General features: G+C 44.9%; 1 protein-coding gene across 14 annotated transcripts in view; it reads right to left on the minus strand.

Moving 5' to 3' along the window:
* The window catches only part of slmapa (sarcolemma associated protein a), a 128,734-nt gene that overhangs the window by 47,301 nt on the left and 59,952 nt on the right, over positions 1-21,481 (minus strand). For 8 of the 14 annotated variants that reach the window (XM_042324949.1, XM_042324948.1, XM_042324950.1 and 5 more), the window contains 10 exons: positions 19,021-19,083; positions 17,834-17,929; positions 13,241-13,312; positions 9,878-10,018; positions 9,585-9,722; positions 8,711-8,879; positions 7,583-7,633; positions 7,002-7,058; positions 1,935-1,994; positions 108-182 (listed from right to left, as the gene is read on the minus strand). In XM_042324949.1, the coding sequence (XP_042180883.1) occupies positions 108-182; positions 1,935-1,994; positions 7,002-7,058; positions 7,583-7,633; positions 8,711-8,879; positions 9,585-9,722; positions 9,878-10,018; positions 13,241-13,312; positions 17,834-17,929; positions 19,021-19,083 (922 nt within the window). Of the gene's footprint in view, positions 1-107; positions 183-1,934; positions 1,995-7,001; positions 7,059-7,582; positions 7,634-8,710; positions 8,880-9,584; positions 9,723-9,877; positions 10,019-13,240; positions 13,313-16,158; positions 16,220-17,833; positions 17,930-19,020; positions 19,084-21,481 lie in introns of those variants that run through there. The other 6 variants (XM_042324952.1, XM_042324953.1, XM_042324961.1 and 3 more) reach the window with 4 other exon arrangements.

The raw sequence follows: 21,481 nt of genomic DNA on the forward strand, positions 1-21,481 counted from the left end.
GAATCACAACAACAGGCTGACTTCTGACCCATGGAAGCGCCCACATGGTTTTCATGTCCTCGTCAGCTAATCCATCGATAGAGCCTGTGTAATGAACAGTATTTTACCTTTGAGTCTGTCAGGACTGGTAAGGCTGTCTCCTTCTGCTGTCTGGTTGTTCTGCAGGTGGGCATCTATGACCTCTGAGACAGATACATAATAGAGATCAGCCATTAGTAAGACCGTGGTCATAACTAGAGGTCAACCGATTAATCGGAATGGCCAATTAATTAGGGCCGATTTCAAGTTTTCATAATCGGAAATCGTCATTTTGGACGCCGATTTTTTATTTATTTGTACACCTTTATTTAACTCGGCAAGTCAGTTAAGAACACATTCTTATTTACAATGACAGCCTATGAACGGTGGGTTAACTGCCTTGATCAGGTTTATACATCAGATTTATACATTGTCAGCTCAGGGGATCCAATCTTGCAACCTTACGGTTAACTAGTCCAACGCTCTAACTACCTGCCTCATGAGGAGCTTGCCTGTTACGCGCATGCAGTAAGAAGCCAAGGTATGTTGCTAGCTAGCATTAGTTATCACTAGTTATAACTACACATGGTTGATGATATTACTAGTTTATCTAGCGTGTCCAAGTATATATTTTTAACATGCATATTTAGTTAATATTGCCTGCTAACATTAATTTCTTATAACTAGGGAAATTGTGTCACTTCTCTTGCAACAGAGTCAGGGTATATGCAGCAGTTTGGACTGCTGGTTCGAAGGTTCGCATTTCTGTGTGTTATTATGTTATAATTAAGTCTATGATTTGGTAGAGCAGTCTGACTGAGCGATGGTAGGCACCAGCAGGCTCATAAGCATTCATTCAAACAGCACTTTCGTGCGTTCGTGCGTTTTGCCAGCAGATCTGCTGTTTATGACTTCAAGCCTATCAACTCCCAAGATTAGGCTGGTGTAACGATGTGATGTGAAATGGCTAGCTAGCTAATAGCGTTTCAAACGTCACTCGCTCTGAGACTTGGAGTAGTTGTTCCCCTTGCTCTGCATGGGTAACGCTGCTTCGAGTGTGGCTGTTGTCGTTGTGTTCCTGGTTCAAGCCCAGGGAGGAGCGAGGAGAGGGACGGAAGTCATACTGTTACACTGGAAATACTAAAGTGCCTATAAGAACATCCAATAGTCAAAGGTATATGAAATACAAATGGTATAGAGAGAAATAGTCTGAAAATACTATATTAACTACAACCTAAAACCTCTTACCTTGGAATATTGAAGACTCATGTTCATAAGGAACCACCAGCCTTCATATGTTCTCATGTTCTGAGCAAGGAACTTAAACGTTAGCTTTTTCACATGGCACATATTGCACTTTTACTTTCTTCTCCAACACTTTGTTTTTGCATTATTTAAACCAAATTGAACATGTTTCATTATTTATTTGAGGCTAAATTGATTTTATTTTTAGTTAAAGTATGTGTTCATTCAGTATTGTTGTAATTATTACAAATACATCGGAAAAATCGGCCGATTAATCGGTATCACCTTTTGGGGGGTCCCTCCAATAATCGGTATCGGCGTTGAAAAATCATAATCGGTCGACCTCTAATATTAACACCTCATACCAGTTACATTTAGGGAAAAGTATTGGAAATCAGCATACGATAAAAAAAAATCATATCTGTCCCTAATATTCAAATTTGAGAGGAGCAAAACTCATATCCCGACACTTATATGCCTGCACATTTGTACAATCAAAATTAACTAAATGTTTATTTTTATTTGCTAATGATCAATCACTCAGTGAACATGCCTGGGCCTGAATAAATAATAATAACAAGCAGACTGACTAAAACAAGCATATGGCTTCAGCCAAGTAGCAAAACCATCGAGAACACACACATAAACACAACAAGAAAACAAACACTTACCGTCAAAGTTGGCCAGCTTGTGCAACGACGAGCCCACTGCTTCTTTCAACTGTTTCACGGCTGTTGAGGGGAGAAATTGTGGTCAAAACGTGACGATGACTGAATGGGGCACCTGTTGAGTGAGAGAAGCATCCATCTCTAGACCTCGTCTCAGGATTAGCCTCTAGCTAGCTTCTGAGCGGCAGTTGTAGGTAGTTAGCTCATTTAAGAACAGCGAACCAAATAAAACGCTGTTCATCAACCAATCAACCAATCAGCCAATCAGCAATAAGCTAATTTAATTTGGCATGCTGGAATTCTCTCAACACAGTACCACTCAAAGCAGTGTGATGTAAAAATGTACACAACAGTACAAACGATCGATGCAAAAACAACAGCTAGAGTCATCACTGGCAGGTAAACTACAGTACCCATCATGCAACAGAACAAGGAAGTTAAAACACCCAGACAGTCCAAGAGAGGAACCACACAGCAAGGCTAATATGAAGTTAAAAAGGTGGTGTTATCATGCAGAAAACCAAAGAGTGATTGTGAATGTCTCAAAAGAAGAGGAAAAACAAGTTATGCAATTATATGAAGAAACAATATGCAAAGGAAACCATTCTAATAGCCTGCCCTGAGACACGGTACATACTCCTATACCAGGAAACCATTCTAATAGCCTGCCCTGAGACACGGTACATACTCCTATACCAGGAAACCATTCTAATAGCCTGCCCTGAGACACGGTACATACTCCTATACCAGGAAACCATTCTAATAGCCTGCCCTGAGACACGGTACATACCCTATACCAGGAAACCATTCTAATAGCCTGCCCTGAGACACGGTACATACTCCTATACCAGGAAACCATTCTAATAGCCTGCCCTGAGACACGGTACATACTCCTATACCAGGAAACCATTCTAATAGCCTGCCCTGAGACACAGTACATACTCCTATACCAGGAAACCATTCTAATAGCCTGCTCTGAGACTCGGTACATACTCCTATACCAGGAAACCATTCTAATAGCCTGCCCTGAGACACGGTACATGTGGCTAACCCTAAACTCTTAGCTCACAGCAGTTCCCTTGACAACAGTACACTCTGGTTTCATCACGGGCAGCGTGGACGGCCAGCATTCTCCAAACCACAGTCAACTAAAGGCTTCAGTAGGACAGGAAATGGATGTCAGAAACTTCGTGGTACATGTATTCCTCCTCCGTTACACAGTAGCTCTGCGGTAAAGTTGCCCTCAGGTACAAATCTAGGATCAGCTTCCCCTTCACCCAATCCTAACCTTAAACTTTTGTGGGGAAAACACAAAACTGACCAAAGATCAGCACCTGGGGGCAAATTCATCCTCAACCCCTGGGAATAATCATTCATAATCTGAAATATCCTGATGACACTACCCTGACAGGCTGACTACTGTCTGCACATTAGAGAAAGCATTTTAACAGATCAGATTTTACACTCGCACCTCTGGCTGAACAACCGATTGGCAAACGTAGTGCAGATTGAGAAATGTGACTAAACTGAATAAAAATAATAAAACTACACTATGAAACAAAGATAAATGACAAAGAATTATATTAAAAAGCTTTAGGTCACCTCAAATGAAATGTTTGCCAAAAAGGCAAACTCCGCTCCATCATTCGCTGAATCAGATGGCTCATTCATCACAAAACCCACTGATATTGCCAACAAATTAAATTATTTTTTAACTGGCAAGATTAACGAACTTAGGCTAAACATGCCGGCAACAAATGCTGAAACTACACATTCCAAGAATATCTGATCAAATTATGAAAGACAAGCATTGTCATTTTGTAAAGTCAGTGTGGAAGAGGTGAGAAAATGATTGTTGTCCATCAACAATGACAAGCCACCGGGGTCTGACAACTTGGATGGAAAATGACTGAGGATAATAGTGGACAATATTACATCTCCTATTTGCCACATCTTCAATTTAAGCCTCGTAGAAAGTGTGTATCCTCAGGCCTGGAGGGAATCTAAAGTCATTCCACTACCTAAGAATAGTAAAGCCCCCTTTACTGGCTCAAATAGCCGACCAATCAGCCGGTTACCAACCCTTAGTAAACTTCTGGGGAACAAATGGTGTTTGACCTGATACAATGCTATTTTACAGAAAACACATTGACAGACTTTCAGCACACTGATAGGGAAGGACATTCAACGAGCACAGCACTTACACAATCGTTTTTAATTTAATCTTTATTTCACTAGGCATGTCAGTTAAGAACAAATTCTTATTTTCAATGACAGCCTAGGAACAGTGGGTTTAAACTGCCTTGTTCTGGAGCAGAACGACAGATTTGTTCCTTGTCAGCTCGGGGATTTGATCCAGCAACCTTTTGGCTACTGGCCCAACGCTCTAACCACAAGGCTTCCTGATTGGCTGAGAGAAATGTATTAAACTGTGGGGGCCGTTTTGTCAGATTTCAGTGTGGCTTTTGACTTTATCGATCATAGTCTGCTTCTGGAAAAACATGTGTGTGTTATGGCTTTACACCCCCTGCTATATTGTGGATAAAGAGTTACCTGTCTAACAGAACAAAAATCCAGGTAGTATCAGGCATTCCCCAGGGAGAGCAAGAGGGGACTGAGCACACACCCCTGGGGAACACCGTGTTGAGGATCAGCGTGGCGGATGTGTTGTTACCTACTAGGTAGGGGTAAAGTGACAATGCATAGATAATAAACAGCGAGTAGCAGCGGGTGGCACTGCAAATAGTCTGGGTGGCCATCTGATTAATTGTTCAGCAGTCTTACGACTTGGGGGTAGAAGCTATTAAGGAGCCTTTTGGAGTCCCCCAACTAGTATATAGGTCCTGGACGGCAGGAAGCTTGGCCCCAATGATGGGCCATACATACTACCCCCTGTAGCGCCTTGCGGTCGGAGGCCGAACAGTTGCCGTACCAGGCAGTGACACAAAATGTAAGGATGCTCTCGATGGTGCAGCTGTACAACGTTTTGAGGATCTGGGGACCCATGCCAAATCTTTTCTGTCTCCTGAGGGGGAATAGGTGTTGTTGTACCCTCTTCATGACTGTCTTGGTGTGTTTGGACCATGTTAGTTTGTTGGTGATTTGGACACCAAGGAACTTGAAGCTCTCAACCTGTTCCACTACAGCCCCGTCGATGAGAATGGGGGCGTGCTCGGTCCTCTTTTTCCTGTAGTCCACAATCATCTCCTTTGTCTTGATCACGTTGAGGGAGAGGTTGTTGTCCTGGCACCACCTGGCCAGGTCTCTGACCTCCTCCCTATAGGCTGTCTCATTGTTGTCGGTGATCAGGCCTACCACTGTTGTGTCGTCTGCAAACTTAATGATGGTGTTGGAGTCGTGCCTGGCTGTGCAGTCATGAGTGAACAGGGAGTACAGGAGGGGACTGAGCACACACCCCTGGGGAACACCGTGTTGAGGATCAGCGTGGCGGATGTGTTGTTACCTACCCTTACCACCTGGGGGCTGCCCATCAGGAAGTCCATGATCCAGTTGCAGAGGGAGGTGTTTAGTCCCAGGATCCTTAGCTTATTGATGAGCTTGGAGGGCACTATGGTGTTGAACGCTGAGCTGTAGTCAATGAATAGCATTCTCACATAGGTGTTCCTTTTGTCCAGGTGGGAAAGGGCAGTGTGGAGTGCAATAGAGATGGCATCATCTGAGGATCTGTTGGGGCGGTATACAAATTTAAGTGGGTCTAGCGTCTCTGGGATAATGGTGTTGATGTGAGCCATTACCAACCTTTCAAAGCACTTCATGGCTACAGACGTGAGTGCTATGGGTCTGTAGTCATTTAGGCAGGTTACCTTAGTGTTCTTGGGCACAGGGACTATGGTGGTCTGCTTGAAACATGTTGGTATTACAGACTGGGTAGAGAGGTTGAAAATGTCAGTGAAGACACTTGCCAGTTGGTCAGCACATGCTCGGAGTATGCAGCCTGGTAATCCATCTGGCCCTGCGGCCTTTTGAATGTTGACCTGTTAAAAGGTCTTACTCACATCGTCTGCAGAGAGAGCGTGATCACACAGTCATCCGGAACAGCTGATGCTCTCATGCATGTTTCAGTGTTAACTTGCCTCAAAGCGAGCATAGAAGTAATTTAGCTCATCTGGTAGGCCCGTGTCACTGGGCAGCTCTCAGCTGTGCTTCCCTTTGTAGTCTGTAATAGTTTGCAATACCTGTCCTGCAATGATGCCAATATCAAGTAGCCTAATGCCAAATCCGAACTACTAACGGAACCAATAAGTCCAAGATGTTGTGGACATGTGGAATCGGGAACAAAACAATAAAGAATTTACCTTTCACTCCACCAGGTGTCAATCAATATCAAAATCAGTCAAATGTATTTAGAAAGCCTGTTAATGTTACTGTTAATGTTACGGTATCCAGGGAGATCCCACTTCACTGCAAAGAGATGGACAGGTTCACTGGTACCTGAAGGCCTGGCGTGACGATAGCTGATTGGTGGTAGATCACAAAAAGGCCGTCTTGTTAGCGATAGAACACAGAGATGTGCAGACACCAGAAGGTGCTAGAGTTTATCTGGCCTGGTTTCTCTGCCACTACAGACAGTGATGTCGTGAGCTCAACTCCACTGCTCTGCAACGTGCCAACGTAAACAGTAAAGTTACTGTAATGTACAGTTACATTAGGACAGTGAGTATAACATCCTATTCTTTCAAGAGAATACCAGTGCTGTTTACACAATAACACATTATAACCATTCCCTCTCAGTCTACATGGATGAATGTATAGTTAATTAACTTCCTGTTAGTTTGACCTACACAATAAAATATTAAATGGAATCCAACACAACTTGTGAACAATTTAAATGAAACACCAGTACTCCCTACAGAACAGTACTCCACCCTCAAGTTGACCTGATATAGGAAGAGCATCATTAGGAACCAGTTCATCACTGTCCTTCGACACATTGTTGATTTAAACCACCCAGATTATCAGTGTTTTGTTAAGAGATGTAGCCAACAGGAAGAGAAGGCTGTTAAGAATACAGCAAGAGACATCCCAGGTAAATAACTAAAGCCATACTACCTTCCTGTTGGTTCAGGTCGATGTCAACGTCTACGTCATTGTCTCCTGGTGGATCTCCTAGCGGTATACAGACACGAAGCATCGCCTCAACAACCCCAAACTAGCTCAACTTACAGTAACCTGGCCTAGTCCACAGTGTTTTACAGTAACCTGGCCTAGACCACAGTGTTTTACAGTAACCTGGCCTAGACCACAGTGTTTTACAGTAACCTGGCCTAGACCACAGTGTTTTACAGTAACCTGGCCTAGACCAGTGTTTTACAGTAACCTGGCCTAGACCACAGTGTTTTACAGTAACCAGTAGCTAGCGACCATTCAGACAGAACAGATTAAAAGGTGAAAGACTGACGGACAGAACGAAGAAGACGAAGAATTACAAGCAACGGAAGGTAAGAAGCTCTGAGTCATGCCAGATTAGTAAGAAGAGGGGTTTACGTCCCATATGGAACCCTATTCCCTACCAGGGTCCCGGTCAAATATAGTGCACTTGGTAGGGAATAGGGTTCCATAGGAGTGATGCAGGGTTAGAAGCAGAGCACTAACGTTAACAGACATGGTCGGCCTAACGGATCGTCACTCACCTAAACTGTTGTTGTCCTTTATGCTTTTCTCCTGAAGCTGTTCTAACCGAACTGGAAACAACAACAACAACGGATTGGAGAGGACATCGACTGGAGTGACCGAAGGTCAACTTAAATTGTCCTTTGAGGACATGGACTGGAGTGACCGAAGGTCAACTTAAATTGTCCTTTGAGGACATGGACTGGAGTGACCGAAGGTCAACTTAAATTGTTCTTGGAGGACATGGACTGGAGTGACCGAAGGTCAACTTAAATTGTCCTTTGAGGACATGGACTGGAGTGACCGAAGGTCAACTTAAATTGTCCTTTGAGGACATGGACTGGAGTGACCGAAGGTCAACTTAAATTGTCCTTTGAGGACATGGACTGGAGTGACCGAAGGTCAACTTAAATTGTCCTTTGAGGACATGGACTGGAGTGACCGAAGGTCAACTTAAATTGTCCTTTGAGGACATGGACTGGAGTGACCGAAGGTCAACTTAAATTGTTCTTGGAGGACATGGACTGGAGTGACCGAAGGTCAACTTAAATTGTTCTTGGAGGACATGGACTGGAGTGACCGAAGGTCAACTTAAATTGTCCTTTGAGGACATGGACTGGAGTGACCGAAGGTCAACTTAAATTGTCCTTTGAGGACATGGACTGGAGTGACCGAAGGTCAACTTAAATTGTCCTTTGAGGACATGGACTGGAGTGACCGAAGGTCAACTTAAATTGTTCTTGGAGGACATGGACTGGAGTGACCGAAGGTCAACTTAAATTGTTCTTGGGGGGGCCTCCCGGGTGGTGCAGTGGTAGAGGTGGTCAGAAAGAGGTCAGAGGAGAGACAGGTCTTCCTGTGCAATAGGGTTAGCGTTAAGGCTAGAGTGACCAAATGTCAACTTAAATTATTTTATTCTATTTTATTGAGTACCATGCATGCAAGCCTAGGTCCCCAGTGTCCCCCACCGGGGTTGGGATCAACACTTCACCCCCGACAATGACAGTTCAGCAGCAGAGAAATACAGGTATTCTGATTCATAATGTATGGATAAACCATGCACTCCAGAGGGCTTTGACCAAACACAAGAGTCCTAAATCTGGCCTGTTATAACACACGCCGCAAAGGTGTGTCTCTACGTTACTAACCTTGCAGGGCAGTGAGGCGTTCATTAGTGAAGTCATTATCAGCCTGTAAGGCCTCGATACGGGCCTGTAGAGCCTGTTCCTTCTCCTCCAGCTCATCAATACAAAGCTGCAGTTCCTTCTTCTCCATCTGACCCCTCTGAGTCAACTCCTCCTGACGACCCTCTGCCAGCTACACACACGCACAGGGACAAAGGGGGACACACACACAGGGAAAGTTGTGGGCATGTTAACGTGTGCAATGGAGAATCTGATGTATGTGCTGGTGGTCAGACAATAGATAGAAATCTGATCTTAAAGCCTCTCCAACCTGTACCCCCAAAACCTGTCCGCCCCCTCTCCCCCAAAACCTCTCCACCCCCTCTCCAATCTGTACCCCCTCTCCAACCCCCCAAAACCTGTACCCCCTCTCCAACCCCCCAAAACCTGTACCCCCTCTCCAACCCCCCAAAACCTGAACCCTCCTCTCCAACCCCCCAAAAACCTGTACCCCCCCTCCACCCCCCAAAACCTGTACCCCCCCTCTCCACCCCCCAAAACCTGTACCCCCTCTCCACCCCCAAAACCTGTACCCCCTCTCCACCCCCAAAACCTGCACCCCCTCTCCACCCTTCCCAAAACCTGTACCCCCATCTCCAACCCCCCAAAAAACCTGTCCAACCTGCCCCCCCCAAACAGTGCCCCCTCTCCCCTCAAACCTGCCCCCCTTCTCCCCCAACCAGTCTCCTCCCCTCCAACCTGTGCTCCTCCTTCTCCCCTCCAACCCCTCACCAACCAGTGCTCCCCCTTCTCCCCCAACCAGTCTCCTCCCCTCCAACCTGTGCCCTCCCTCTCCCCTCCAACCTGCCCCCCCACCAACCACTTCCACCTACTGTACCTTTATCTTGTCAGTGAGGTCCTTGATCTCGTTGATGGCCCCGTTGTATTTATTAGCCAGTTCTCTGAGCTCCTCCTGGTTCCTCTCGTTCATCTCCTTCAGATGAGTACACTCATCCTCCGTGTTACTCAGAGATCTCTGGAACGACAACAGGTGAGATAGCAGCACGTTCATCCTCCCCACACACACACACGTCACCCAGCCCCGGAGTCTCACCTCGACCTCTGACCTCTTCCTGACCACATCTACCTATCCTTAACGCTAACCCTATTGCACAGGAAGACCCGTCTCACCTCGACCTCTGACAGCTTCCTGACCACCTCTATCTTCTCTTGTAGGACCTTCCTCAGGGACTCTTTGGCCGTGGTCTCATAGTTGTGTTTGTCTTCCTGCAGGGCTACCAGCTCGTTACGCATCCCATCCTCGGTTTGGTTCTTTAGAGGGGGAGGGGGGAGAGAGAGACAGAGGTAAGCGAGAGAAGGGAGGGGCTGTCTAGTGCTTAGACTAACACACAGCCATAGGGTCATTAATTTTTCTGACCATGTAAAGTGACCATCAGTTCCCATGGTCAGAGGAAAGTATTGACCCAAATCCAGAAAAAGAAGTAAACATGCATGTCTATTAGAATGTCAATAGATAAATACAGTGAACTACGAAAGTATTGGGACAGTGACACATCATGTTGTTGTTTTGGCTCTGTATTCCAGCACTTTGGATTTGACTATGAGGTCAAAGTGCATACTGTCAGCTTTAATTTGAGGGTATTTTCATCCATAACGGGTGAACCGTTTAGAAATTACATCATTTTTGTGTACATAATCCCCCCATTTTGGGGACCAAAACTATTCGGGACACATTCACTTATATGTGTATTAAAGTAGACAGAAGGTTGTATTTGGTGCCATGTTCATAGCACGCAAACATGGTGGATGCATTTGCTGTTTGTTTTGGTTGTGTTTCAGATTATGTCGTGACCAATAGAGATTAATGGTAAATAAATTAGACGCACATATTTGGTGTTCTTTATTTGATTTAATCTTTATTTAACAAGTCAGTAAAGAACAGATTCTTCTTTACATTGACGGCCTACCCCGGCCGACGCTGGTCCAATTGTGCGCCGCTCTATGGGACTCCCAATCAGGGCAGGTTGTGATACAGCCTGGAATCAAACCAGGTTCTGTAGTGACGCCTCCTGCACTGAGATGCAGTGCCTTAGACCGCTGCACCACTCGGGAGCCCCCATATAGCATGCCTCCCCAAAAATGCTAACCTCCCCTGTTATTGTAATGGTGAGAGGTTAGCATGCCTTGGGGGTATGATATAGAATTCTAACCTCCCCTGTTATTGTAATGGTGAGAGGTTAGCATGTCTTGGGGGTATATTATAAAATTCTAACCTCCCCTGTTATTGTAATGGTGAGAGGTTAGCATGTCTTGGGGGTATGATATAAAATGCTAACCTCCCCTGTTATTGTAATGGTGAGAGGTTAGCATGTCTTTGGGGTATGATATAAAATGCTAACCTCCCCTGTTATTGTAATGGTGAGAGGTTAGCATGCCTTGGGGGTATGATATAAAATGCTAACCTCCCCTGTTCTTGTAATGGTGAGAGGTTAGCATGTCTTGGGGGTATGATATTTGTGCGTGTAACTTATTTACCATTCATTTCAATTAAGCACAAAACAAACAACTAAAGTAGCCAACTAGTGTGTAGAGTCACAAGCTTGATGTCATCAGTACGTGCTATGAATACAGGACCAAATACTCAACTTTTTCCTACTTTAAAATGTTCTTTAGAGTTGGGATTTATCATTCATATTTTCTTACTTTAGAGTAGGTATTTACACTGAACAAAGATATAAAACGCAACATGCAACAATTTACAGGTCATTTGAGGAAATCAGTCAATTGAAATGTGTTCATTAAGGCCCTAATCTATGGATTTCACATGACTGGGAATACAGATATGCATCTGTTGGTCACAGATCCCTTTAACAAAAAGGTAGGGGTGTGGATCAGAACCAGTGAGACCACCATTTGTCACCAGTCGGTATTGATTGTGTCACATTGCTGGATATTGTCGGGAACTATAACACGTCGATCCAGAGCATCCCAAATTAATTGTAAATTATTATTATTATTATTTTTTTTTTTAAATCGCTGAAGCCGGGGACTATTTCCCTCACTAACTTTAAACATCAGCTATCTGAGCAGCTAACCGATCGCTGCAGCTGTACGTAGCCCATCTGTAAATAGCCCACTCAATCAACCTACCTCATCCCCATATTGTTTTTTACTTTTCTGCTCTTTTGCACACCAGTAGCTCTACTTGCACATCACCATCTGCTCATTTGTCACTCCAGTGTTAATTTGCTAAATTGTAATTATTGACTCCTATGGCCTATTTATTGCCCACCTCCTCATGCCTTTTGCACACACTGTATATAGACATTCTACCATATTATTGACTGTGTTTGTTTATGTGTAACTCTGGTGTTTGTGTCGCACTGCTTTGCTTTATCTTGGCCAGGTCACAATTGTAAATGATAACTTGTTCTCAACTGGCCTACCCTGGTTAAATAAAGGTACAATTAAAAAACTACATGCTCAATGAGTGACATGTCTGGTGAGTATGCAGGCCATGGAAGAACTGGGACATTTTCAGCTTCCAGGAATTGTGAACAGATCCTTGCGAAATGGGGACTGTGTATTATCCTGCTGAAACGTGAGGTGATGGCGGTGGATGAATGGCATGACAATGGGCCTCAGGATATCGTCACGGTATATCTGTGCATTCAATTTGCCACTGATAAAATACAATGAGGTTTGTTGTCTGTATCTTATGGCTGCTCACACCATAACCCAAGTTCACAAAGTTGACATCAGCGCTCGTTCACCCACACGCTGTCTGCCATCTGCCCAGTATAGTTGAAACTGGGATTCATCTGTGAAGACCACACTTCTCAAGCATGCCAGTGGCCATCGTAGGTGAGCATTTGCCCACTGAAGTTGGTTACAACATCGAATTGCAGTCAGGTCAAGGCCCTGGTGAGGACAAGCAGGCAGATGAGCTTTCCTAAGACGGTTTCTGACAATCTGTGCAGAAATTCTTCGGTTGTGCAAACCCCGAGTTTCATCAGCTGTCTGGATGGCTCGTCTCAGACGATGCCGCAGGTGAAGTAGCCGGATGTGGAGGTCCTAACCTGGACTGGTTACACGTAGTGCCAAATTCTAAAATGATGCGAGGCGGCTTATGGTAGAGAAATTAATATTCAAGTCTCTGGCAACAGCTCTGGTGGACATTCCTGCAGTCAGCATGCCAACTCCACGCTCCCACAAAACTTGAAACATCTGCGGCATTGTGTTTTAGAGTGGCCCTTTATTGCCCCAAGCACAAGGTGCACCTGTGTAATGATCACGCTGTTTAATCAGCTTCGTGATATGCCACACCTGTCAGGTGGATGGATTATTTTGGCAAAGGAGAAACGCTCACTAACAAGGATGCAAACAAATTTGTGCACAAAATTAGCGAGAAATAAGCTTTTTGTGCCTATGGAACATTTCGGGAATCTTTTATTTCAGCTCATGAAACATGGGACCAACACTTTACATGTTGCATTTATATATTTTTTCAGTATATCATTTAAATGTTCTTACTTTAGAGTAGGACTGTAGCTGGTTGCCCATCACCTCTAGTCTGGAGAGAAGCCGGTCCTCATCTATCAACGCCTAGAAGAGACAGACACAGGTCAATACAACATAAACCAGTCAGAATAGACAGACAACATAACCGACACGTTTCACAGACAGTGCCTTCAGGAAGTACTGTATTACAGACTGAATTCAAAATGGATTATTTTCTCACCCATCTGCACACAATACACCACAATGACAAAGTAAAAACACGTTTTTTGAAATGTTAGCTAATTTATTGAAAATGAAAATACATAAATATAATTTACATAAGTATCCACACCTGAGTCAATACATGTTAGAATCACCTTTGGCAGAGATGACAGCTGTGAGTCTTACTCGGTTAGGTCTCTAAGAGCTTTACACACCTGGATTGTGCCACATTAGCCCATTATTCTTTTTAAAAATTCTTCAAGCCCTGTCAAATTGGTTGTTGATCATTGATAGACAACCATTGTCAGGTCTTGCCATAGATCTTCAAGCAGATTTAAGTCAAAACTGTAACTCGGCCACTCAGGAACAGGAACTCAGGAACTTGGTAAGCTACTCCCGTGTAGATTTGGCCTTGTGTTTTAGGTTATTGTCCTGCTGAAAGGTAAATTCATCTCCCAGTGTCTGGTGGAAAGCAGACTGAACCCAGGTTTTCCTCCAGGGTTTTGCCTGTGCTTAGTTCCATTCCGTTTCTTTTTTATCCTGAAAAACTTCCCAGTCCTTAACCATTACAAGTATACCCATAACATGATGCAGCCACCACTATGCTTGAAAATATGGAGAGTGGTACTCAGTAATGTGTTGTATTGGATTTGCCTCAAACACTACACTTTTCATTCAGGACAGAAAGTTAAATGGCTTTGCCACATGTTTTTCAGTACTACTCCAGTGCCTAGTTTCAAACAGGAAGCATGTTTCAGAATGTTTTTATTCTGTACAGACTTCCTTCTATTCCCTCCGTCATTTATATTATTATTGTGGAGTAACTACAATGATGTTGGTCCATCCTCAGTTTTTATCCTATCACAGACATTAAACTCTGTGACTGTTTTAAAGTCACCATTGGCCTCATGGTGAAATCCCTGAGTGGTTTCCTTCCTCTCCGGCAACTGAGTTAGGAAGGACGCCTGTATCTTTGTAGTGACTGGGTGTATTGTAACACCATACAAAGTGTAATTAATAACTTAACCATGCTCAAAGGGATATTTAATACCAGCTTTAAAAAAATATTTACCCATCTACCAATAGGGGCCTTTCTTTGCAAGGCATTGGAAAACACCCCTGTTTTTTATGGTTGAATCTGTGTTTGAAATTCACTGCTGGACTGAGGGACCGTACAGATAATTGTATGTGTGGGGGTACAGAGATGAGGGACCGTACAGATAATTGTATGTGTGGGGGTACAGAGATGAGGGACCTTACAGATAATTGTATGTGTTGGGTACAGAGATGAGGGACCGTACAGATAATTGTATGTGTGGGGTACAGAGATGAGGGACCGTACAGATAATTGTATGTGTGGGGTACAGAGATGAGGGACCGTACAGATAATTGTATGTGTGGGGTACAGAGATGAGGGACCGTACAGATAATTGTATGTGTTGGGTACAGAGATGAGGGACCGTACAGATAATTGTATGTGTGGGGTACAGAGATGAGGGACCGTACAGATAATTGTATGTGTGGGGTACAGAGATGAGGGACCGTACAGATAATTGTATGTGTGGGGTACAGAGATGAGGGACCGTACAGATAATTGTATGTGTTGGGTACAGAGATAATACAGATAATTGTATGTGTGGGGTACAGAGATGAGGGACCGTACAGATAATTGTATGTGTGGGGTACAGAGATGAGGGACCGTACAGATAATTGTATGTGTGGGGTACAGAGATGAGGGACCATACAGATAATTGTATGTGTGGGGGTACAGAGATGAGGTAGTCATTCAGAAATCACATTAAACACTATTATTGCACACAGAGTGAGTCCATGCAACTTATTATGTGACTTGTTAAGCACATTTATACACCTGAACTTATGTCGGCTTGACATAACAAAGTGGTTGAATACTTAGACTCAAAACATTAACTTTTTATTAATTTGTAAAATACTGAAAAACATAACTCCACTTACACATTGTGGGGTATTGTGTGACAAAAACAATCTAAATATAATCCATGTTAAATTCAGGCTGTAACAACACAATTTATTTGATCTTTATTTAACTAGGCAAATCAGTTAAGAACAAATTCTTATTTTCAATGACGGCCTAGGAACAGTGGGTTAACTGCCTGTTCAGGGGCAGAACGACAGATTTGTACCTTGTCAGCTCGGGGGTTTGAACTTGCAACCTTCCAGTTACTAGTCCAACGCTCTAACCACTAGGCTACCCTGCCTCCCCAATGTGGGGAAAGTCAAGCAGAGTGAATATTTTCTGCTGGTACTCTAGCAGTCAGTCAGTAAAAGCCATTATCCATTATATGGAGGGAGTGTTGTAGAAAGTGAAGTGGTTCAGAAGGCTTGACAAAGGGCTATTAGACCACATATTAACCTTTTATCTGGAAATAAAACATATAAATACTTTAGGATTGTGGAATTGTGTATTTGGTACCTGCTAGCTGCTCTCTGAAGCCTCCTGTGTGGTGGCCAGTAGGGTTAGGGTGGTAGTGTATAGTAACTACCTGCTAGCTGCTCTCTGAAGCCTCCTGTGTGGTGGCCAGTAGGGTTAGGGTGGTAGTGTATAGTAACTACCTGCCAGCTGCTGTCTGAAGCCTCTGTGTGGTGGCCAGTAGGGTTAGGGTGGTAGTGTATAGTAACTACCTGCCCTGCTCTCTGAAGCCTCCAGTGTGGTGGCCAGTAGGATTAGGGTGGTAGTGTATAGTAACTACCTGCCAGCTGCTCTCTGAAGCCTCCTGTGTGGTGGCCAGTAGGATTAGGGTGGTAGTGTATAGTAACTACCTGCCAGCTGCTCTCTGAAGCCTCCTGTGTGGTGGCCAGTAGGGTTAGGGTGGTAGTGTATAGTAACTACCTGCTCTCTGAAGCCTCCTGTGTGGTGGCCAGTAGGGTTAGGGTGGTAGTGTATAGTAACTACCTGCCAGCTGCTCTCTGAAGCCTCCTGTGTGGTGGCCAGTAGGGTTAGGGTGGTAGTGTATAGTAACTACCTGCCAGCTGCTCTCTGAAGCCTCCAGTGTGGTGGCCAGTAGGGTTAGGGTGGTAGTGTATAGTAACTACCTGCCAGCTGCTCTCTGAAGCCTCCTGTGTGGTGGCCAGTAGGGTTAGGGTGGTAGTGTATAGTAACTACCTGCTCTCTGAAGCCTCCTGTGTGGTGGCCAGTAGGGTTAGAGGTGGTAGTGTATAGTAACTACCTGCTCTCTGAAGCCTCCTGTGTGGTGGCCAGTAGGGTTAGGGTGGTAGTGTATAGTAACTACCTGCTCTCTGAAGCCTCCTGTGTGGTGGCCAGTAGGGTTAGGAAGGGTGGTAGTGAATATAGTAACTACCTGCGAAATCCTGAAGCCTCCTGTGTGGTGGCCAGTAGGGTTAGGGTGGTAGTGTATAGTAACAATTATTGCCAGCTGCGTCTCTGAAGCCTCCTGTGTGGTGGCCAGTAGGGTTAGGGTGGTAGTGTATAGTAACCACCTGCCAGCTGCTCTCTGAAGCCTCCTGTGTGGTGGCCAGTAGGGTTAGGGTGGTAGTGTATGGTAACTACCTGCTCTCTGAAGCCTCCTGTGTGGTGGCCAGTAGGGTTAGGGTGGCAGTGTATAGTAACTACCTGCCAGCTGACCTCTCTGAAGCCTCCTGTGTGGTGGCCAGTAGGGTTAGGGTGGTAGTGTATGGTAACTACCTGCTCTCTGAAGCCTCCTGTGTGGTGGCCAGTAGGGTTAGGGTGGTAGTGTATAGTAACTACCTGCCAGCTGCTCTCTGAAGCCTCCTGTGTGGTGGCCAGTAGGGTTAGGGTGGTAGTGTATGGTAACTACCTGACTCTGAAGCCTCCTGTGTGGTGGCCAGTAGGGTTAGGGTGGTAGTGTATAGTAACTACCTGCCAGCTGACTCTGAAGCCTCCTGTGTGGTGGCCAGTAGGGTTAGGGTGGTAGTGTATAGTAACATGCCAGCTGCTCTGAAGCCTCCTGTGTGGTGGCCAGTAGGGTTAGGGTGGTAGTAGCATGAGTAACTACCTGCTCTCTGAAGCCTCCTGTGTGGTGGCCAGTAGGGTTAGGGTGGTAGTGTATAGTAAACTATGCTCTCTGAAGCCTCCTGTGTGGTGGCCAGTAGGGTTAGGGTGGTAGTGTATAGTAACTACCTGCCAGCTGCTCTCTGAAGCCTCCTGTGTGGTGGCCAGTAGGGTTAGGGTGGTAGTGTATAGTAACTACCTGCCAGCTGCTCTCTGAAGCCTCCTGTGTGGTGGCCAGTAGGATTAGGGTGGTAGTGTATAGTAACTACCTGCTCTCTGAAGCCTCCAGTGTGGTGGCCAGTAGGATTAGGGTGGTAGTGTATAGTAACTACCTGCTCTCTGAAGCCTCCTGTGTGGTGGCCAGTAGGGTTAGGGTGGTAGTGTATAGTAACTACCTGCCAGCTGCTCTCTGAAGCCTCCTGTGTGGTGGCCAGTAGGCGTTGCAGCGTTGCCAACTTCTGTTCCAACATCTGCTCCCTGTGTAGGGCCTCCTGCCAGGGGGAGGGAGAGAGGAGGGAGGGAGGGGGAGGGAGAGGAGGAGGAAGAAGAGAGGAGGAGGAAGAGGAGGGAGAAGAGGAGGAGGAAGAGGAATAAGAGGAGGAATAAGAGGGAGAGAATACGAAATCCATCAGCATTCAGTTGGATGCTCAAGTAGCATCTATTATCAGTCATCCAATTATTTTCTAACGACGTTAGACCGTAAACATGACATAGCATGAGACGACGTTAGACCGTAAACATGACATAGCACGAGACGACGTTAGACCGTAAACATGACATAGCACGAGATGACGTTAGACCGCAAACATGACATAGCATGAGACGACGTTAGACCGTAAACATGACATAGCACGAGACGGCGTTAGACCGTAAACATGACATAGCACGAGACAACGTTAGACTGTAAACATGACATAGCACGAGACGACGTTAGACTGTAAACATGACATAGCACGAGACGACAGACTGTAAACATGACATAGCACGAGACGACGTTAGACTGTAAACATGATAGCATGAGAGACGTTAGACTGTAAACATGACATAGTGAGACGACAGACTGTAAACATGACATAGCACGAGAGACTACAGACTGTAAACATGACATAGCACGAGACGACGTTAGACTGTAAACATGACATAGCACGAGACGACGTTAGACTGTAAACATGACATAGCACGAGACGACGTTAGACTGTAAACATGACATAGCATGAGACGACAGACTGTAAACATGACATAGCATGAGACGACGTTAGACTGTAAACATGACATAGCATGAGACGACAGACTGTAAACATGACATAGCATGAGACGACGTTAGACTGTAAACATGACGTAGCACGAGACGACGTTAGACCGTAAACATGACATAGCACGAGACGACGTTAGACTGTAAACATTACACCAATAACATGTAGTATAAGACATATGAGAGAGCGAAGTACATGGTTCAAATCTTCAATGTCCCATATAATTTTAACAGTCAAGACCACAGTTACACAGTAAGACTGAATCCATGCAACAGGCAGTAGAGTGTAGTCGCACTGCCTGGCCAGTAGATGTCAGTGTTATTCCATACCTGCAGATACTGGGAGAGCTGGAAGAGTTCCTGAGAGTACATACTGGGGGTGTTGGCTGCAACCTGCAGGAGAGAGACACATACCAGGTTACAGTAGATAGGAACACTGGTAACACACATACACCAGGACATCAGGTTACAGTAGATAGGAACACTGGTAACACACACACCAGGTTAGATAGGAACACTGGTAAGACTCACACACCACCCAATACATATATTGCTGTGCCTTACATGTGGAAACTATGTATAGATTATGGGAGGGTCCAAAAGAGTCAGTGAGTCATGAGTCAGCATCTCAGTAAAGAGTCAGTGAGTCATGAGTCTACATCTCAGTAGAGTCAGTGAGTCATGAGTCAGCGTCTCAGTAAAAAGAGTCAGTTTAGATATTGACAGCGTCAGATGCTGTAGTCAGATATAGCGTCGCCTGGGCTCAGACCATCAGATATAGGGCTGTGCTGTATGATGCTAGGTTACAAGGCAACCCTCTCCTTCACTGGACCCTAAAATAAACCTGTCGCTCTAGTCAGGCAGGGAAAGGAGAGGAGCTCTGTGTTCTGGCCAGGAGGAGAGGAGCTCTGTGTTTAGGTCAGGAGGAGAGGAGCTCTGTGTTTAGGTCAGGAGGAGAGGAGCTCTGTGTTTAGGTCAGGAGGAGAGGAGCTCTGTGTTTAGGTCAGGAGGAGAGGAGCTCTGTGTTTAGGCCAGGAGGAGAGGAGCTCTGTGTTTAGGCCAGGAGGAGAGGAGCTCTGTGTTTAGGCCAGGAGGAGAGTATAGTTTGGTGTTTAGGACAGTGTAGGCAGGAAAAGAGAGCAGAAGATAAGTAATTCAATTTGGCCTGTGCTCTGCATCTAATGAGATTAAGAGTCCTAAACAAGGAGCCTGCCTAAGAAACTTCCCTCCCAATCTACAGAGTAAGACAACACTGTATTGGCTTGACTGGGCTTGATATGCAGTCAGTCCCCATGTACTGGCTTGTGCTTGATATGCAGTCAGTCCCTGTGTACTGGCTTGTGCTTGATATGCAGTCAGTCCCTGTGTACTGGCTTGTGCTTGATATGCAGTCAGTCCCTGTGTACTGGCTTGTGCTTGATATGCAGTCAGTCCCTGTGTACTGGCTTGTGCTTGATATGCAGTCAGTCCCTGTGTACTGGCTTGTGCTTGATATGCAGTCAGTCCCTGTGTACTGGCTTGTGCTTGATATGCAGTCAGTCCCTGTGTACTGGCTTGACTGGGCTTGATATGCAGTCAGTCCCTGTGTACTGGCTTGACTGGGCTTGATATGCAGTCAGTCCCTGCGTACTGGCTTGACTGGGCTTGATATGCAGTCAGTCCCTGCGTACTGGCTTGACTGGGCTTGATATGCAGTCAGTCCCTGCGTACTGGCTTGACTGGGCTTGATATGCAGTCAGTCCCTGTGTACTGGCTTGACTGTGCTTGATATGCAGTCAGTTCCTATGTACAGTAGATGTTGTCGACGTGTTGAATGGGCCATCGGGTAGTGTTGCATGGAATACCGAAACTTCTGTACTTTTTCAATACAAATAAACCCCCGGTTCAGTACTATAATTTTTGTTACATTCGGTACTTCAGTCAAATGTGTCTCAGGTGATTGAAAGGATCAACTCTGTATCAGCCCCTTTATAGCACGAAGACCAAAGAGCCTGTTCCACTTCCTGATTCATTACTAGAGCCGTCTGTCCACTTCCTGATTCATTACTAGAGCTGTCTGTCCACTTCCTGATTCATTACTAGAGCTGTCTGGATGTGTTGTTAGCTCACTGCTCATCATATCACACGGAAGTTAACACACTTAAATAATGTGACACGTCATGTATAAATGTAGAAACTATTCATGACTGTTCACAAAACATTGCCCATACAGGCTCCAACACTTACAATTAGGGCTGTCCCCGACTAAAAACAATCTTGGGTCAACCGAAAATCGTCTGTTCCTTCGACCAATTGATGTATTTCAATAAAATCAACAATCTGCTTGTCTGATGCTTTATACAAAATTGTTTGATGAAATAAGACAAATGATTCAAGAGGGAGCCAGAGATCAAGATAACCAGAAGAGGAAGAAAAAACATGAACCTGACCATTCTCCTCCCACTCATACGGTCTTTCGACTCTCCTGAAGTCGCCGGGAAGAGGCTACACGAGGAGTTGGCAACATTTCATGTGGAATGCCAATTTATCTTACAATTTGTTATGATCTGTGTGCCAGTTATTGTTTTCATATGCACATTGGTGGAACAGCTTCATTTAATTTATAACGTCTTTGTACCTCAAAACCATTGTCATGTGATTAACCAAAATAAAACACATTGCATAATGACAAAAATAAATATCCTATACATCACATTGGCTATGCATGTCCTGTCTGTATCCAACTATGGTAACAACTATCAACTTGGGTACTGCCCTCGCACTAATAAACTTACAAATATTCTGGGCCCTC

Source organism: Oncorhynchus tshawytscha, linkage group LG07 (genome assembly GCF_018296145.1).
Source record: "Oncorhynchus tshawytscha isolate Ot180627B linkage group LG07, Otsh_v2.0, whole genome shotgun sequence".
Taxonomy (NCBI): domain Eukaryota; kingdom Metazoa; phylum Chordata; class Actinopteri; order Salmoniformes; family Salmonidae; genus Oncorhynchus; species Oncorhynchus tshawytscha.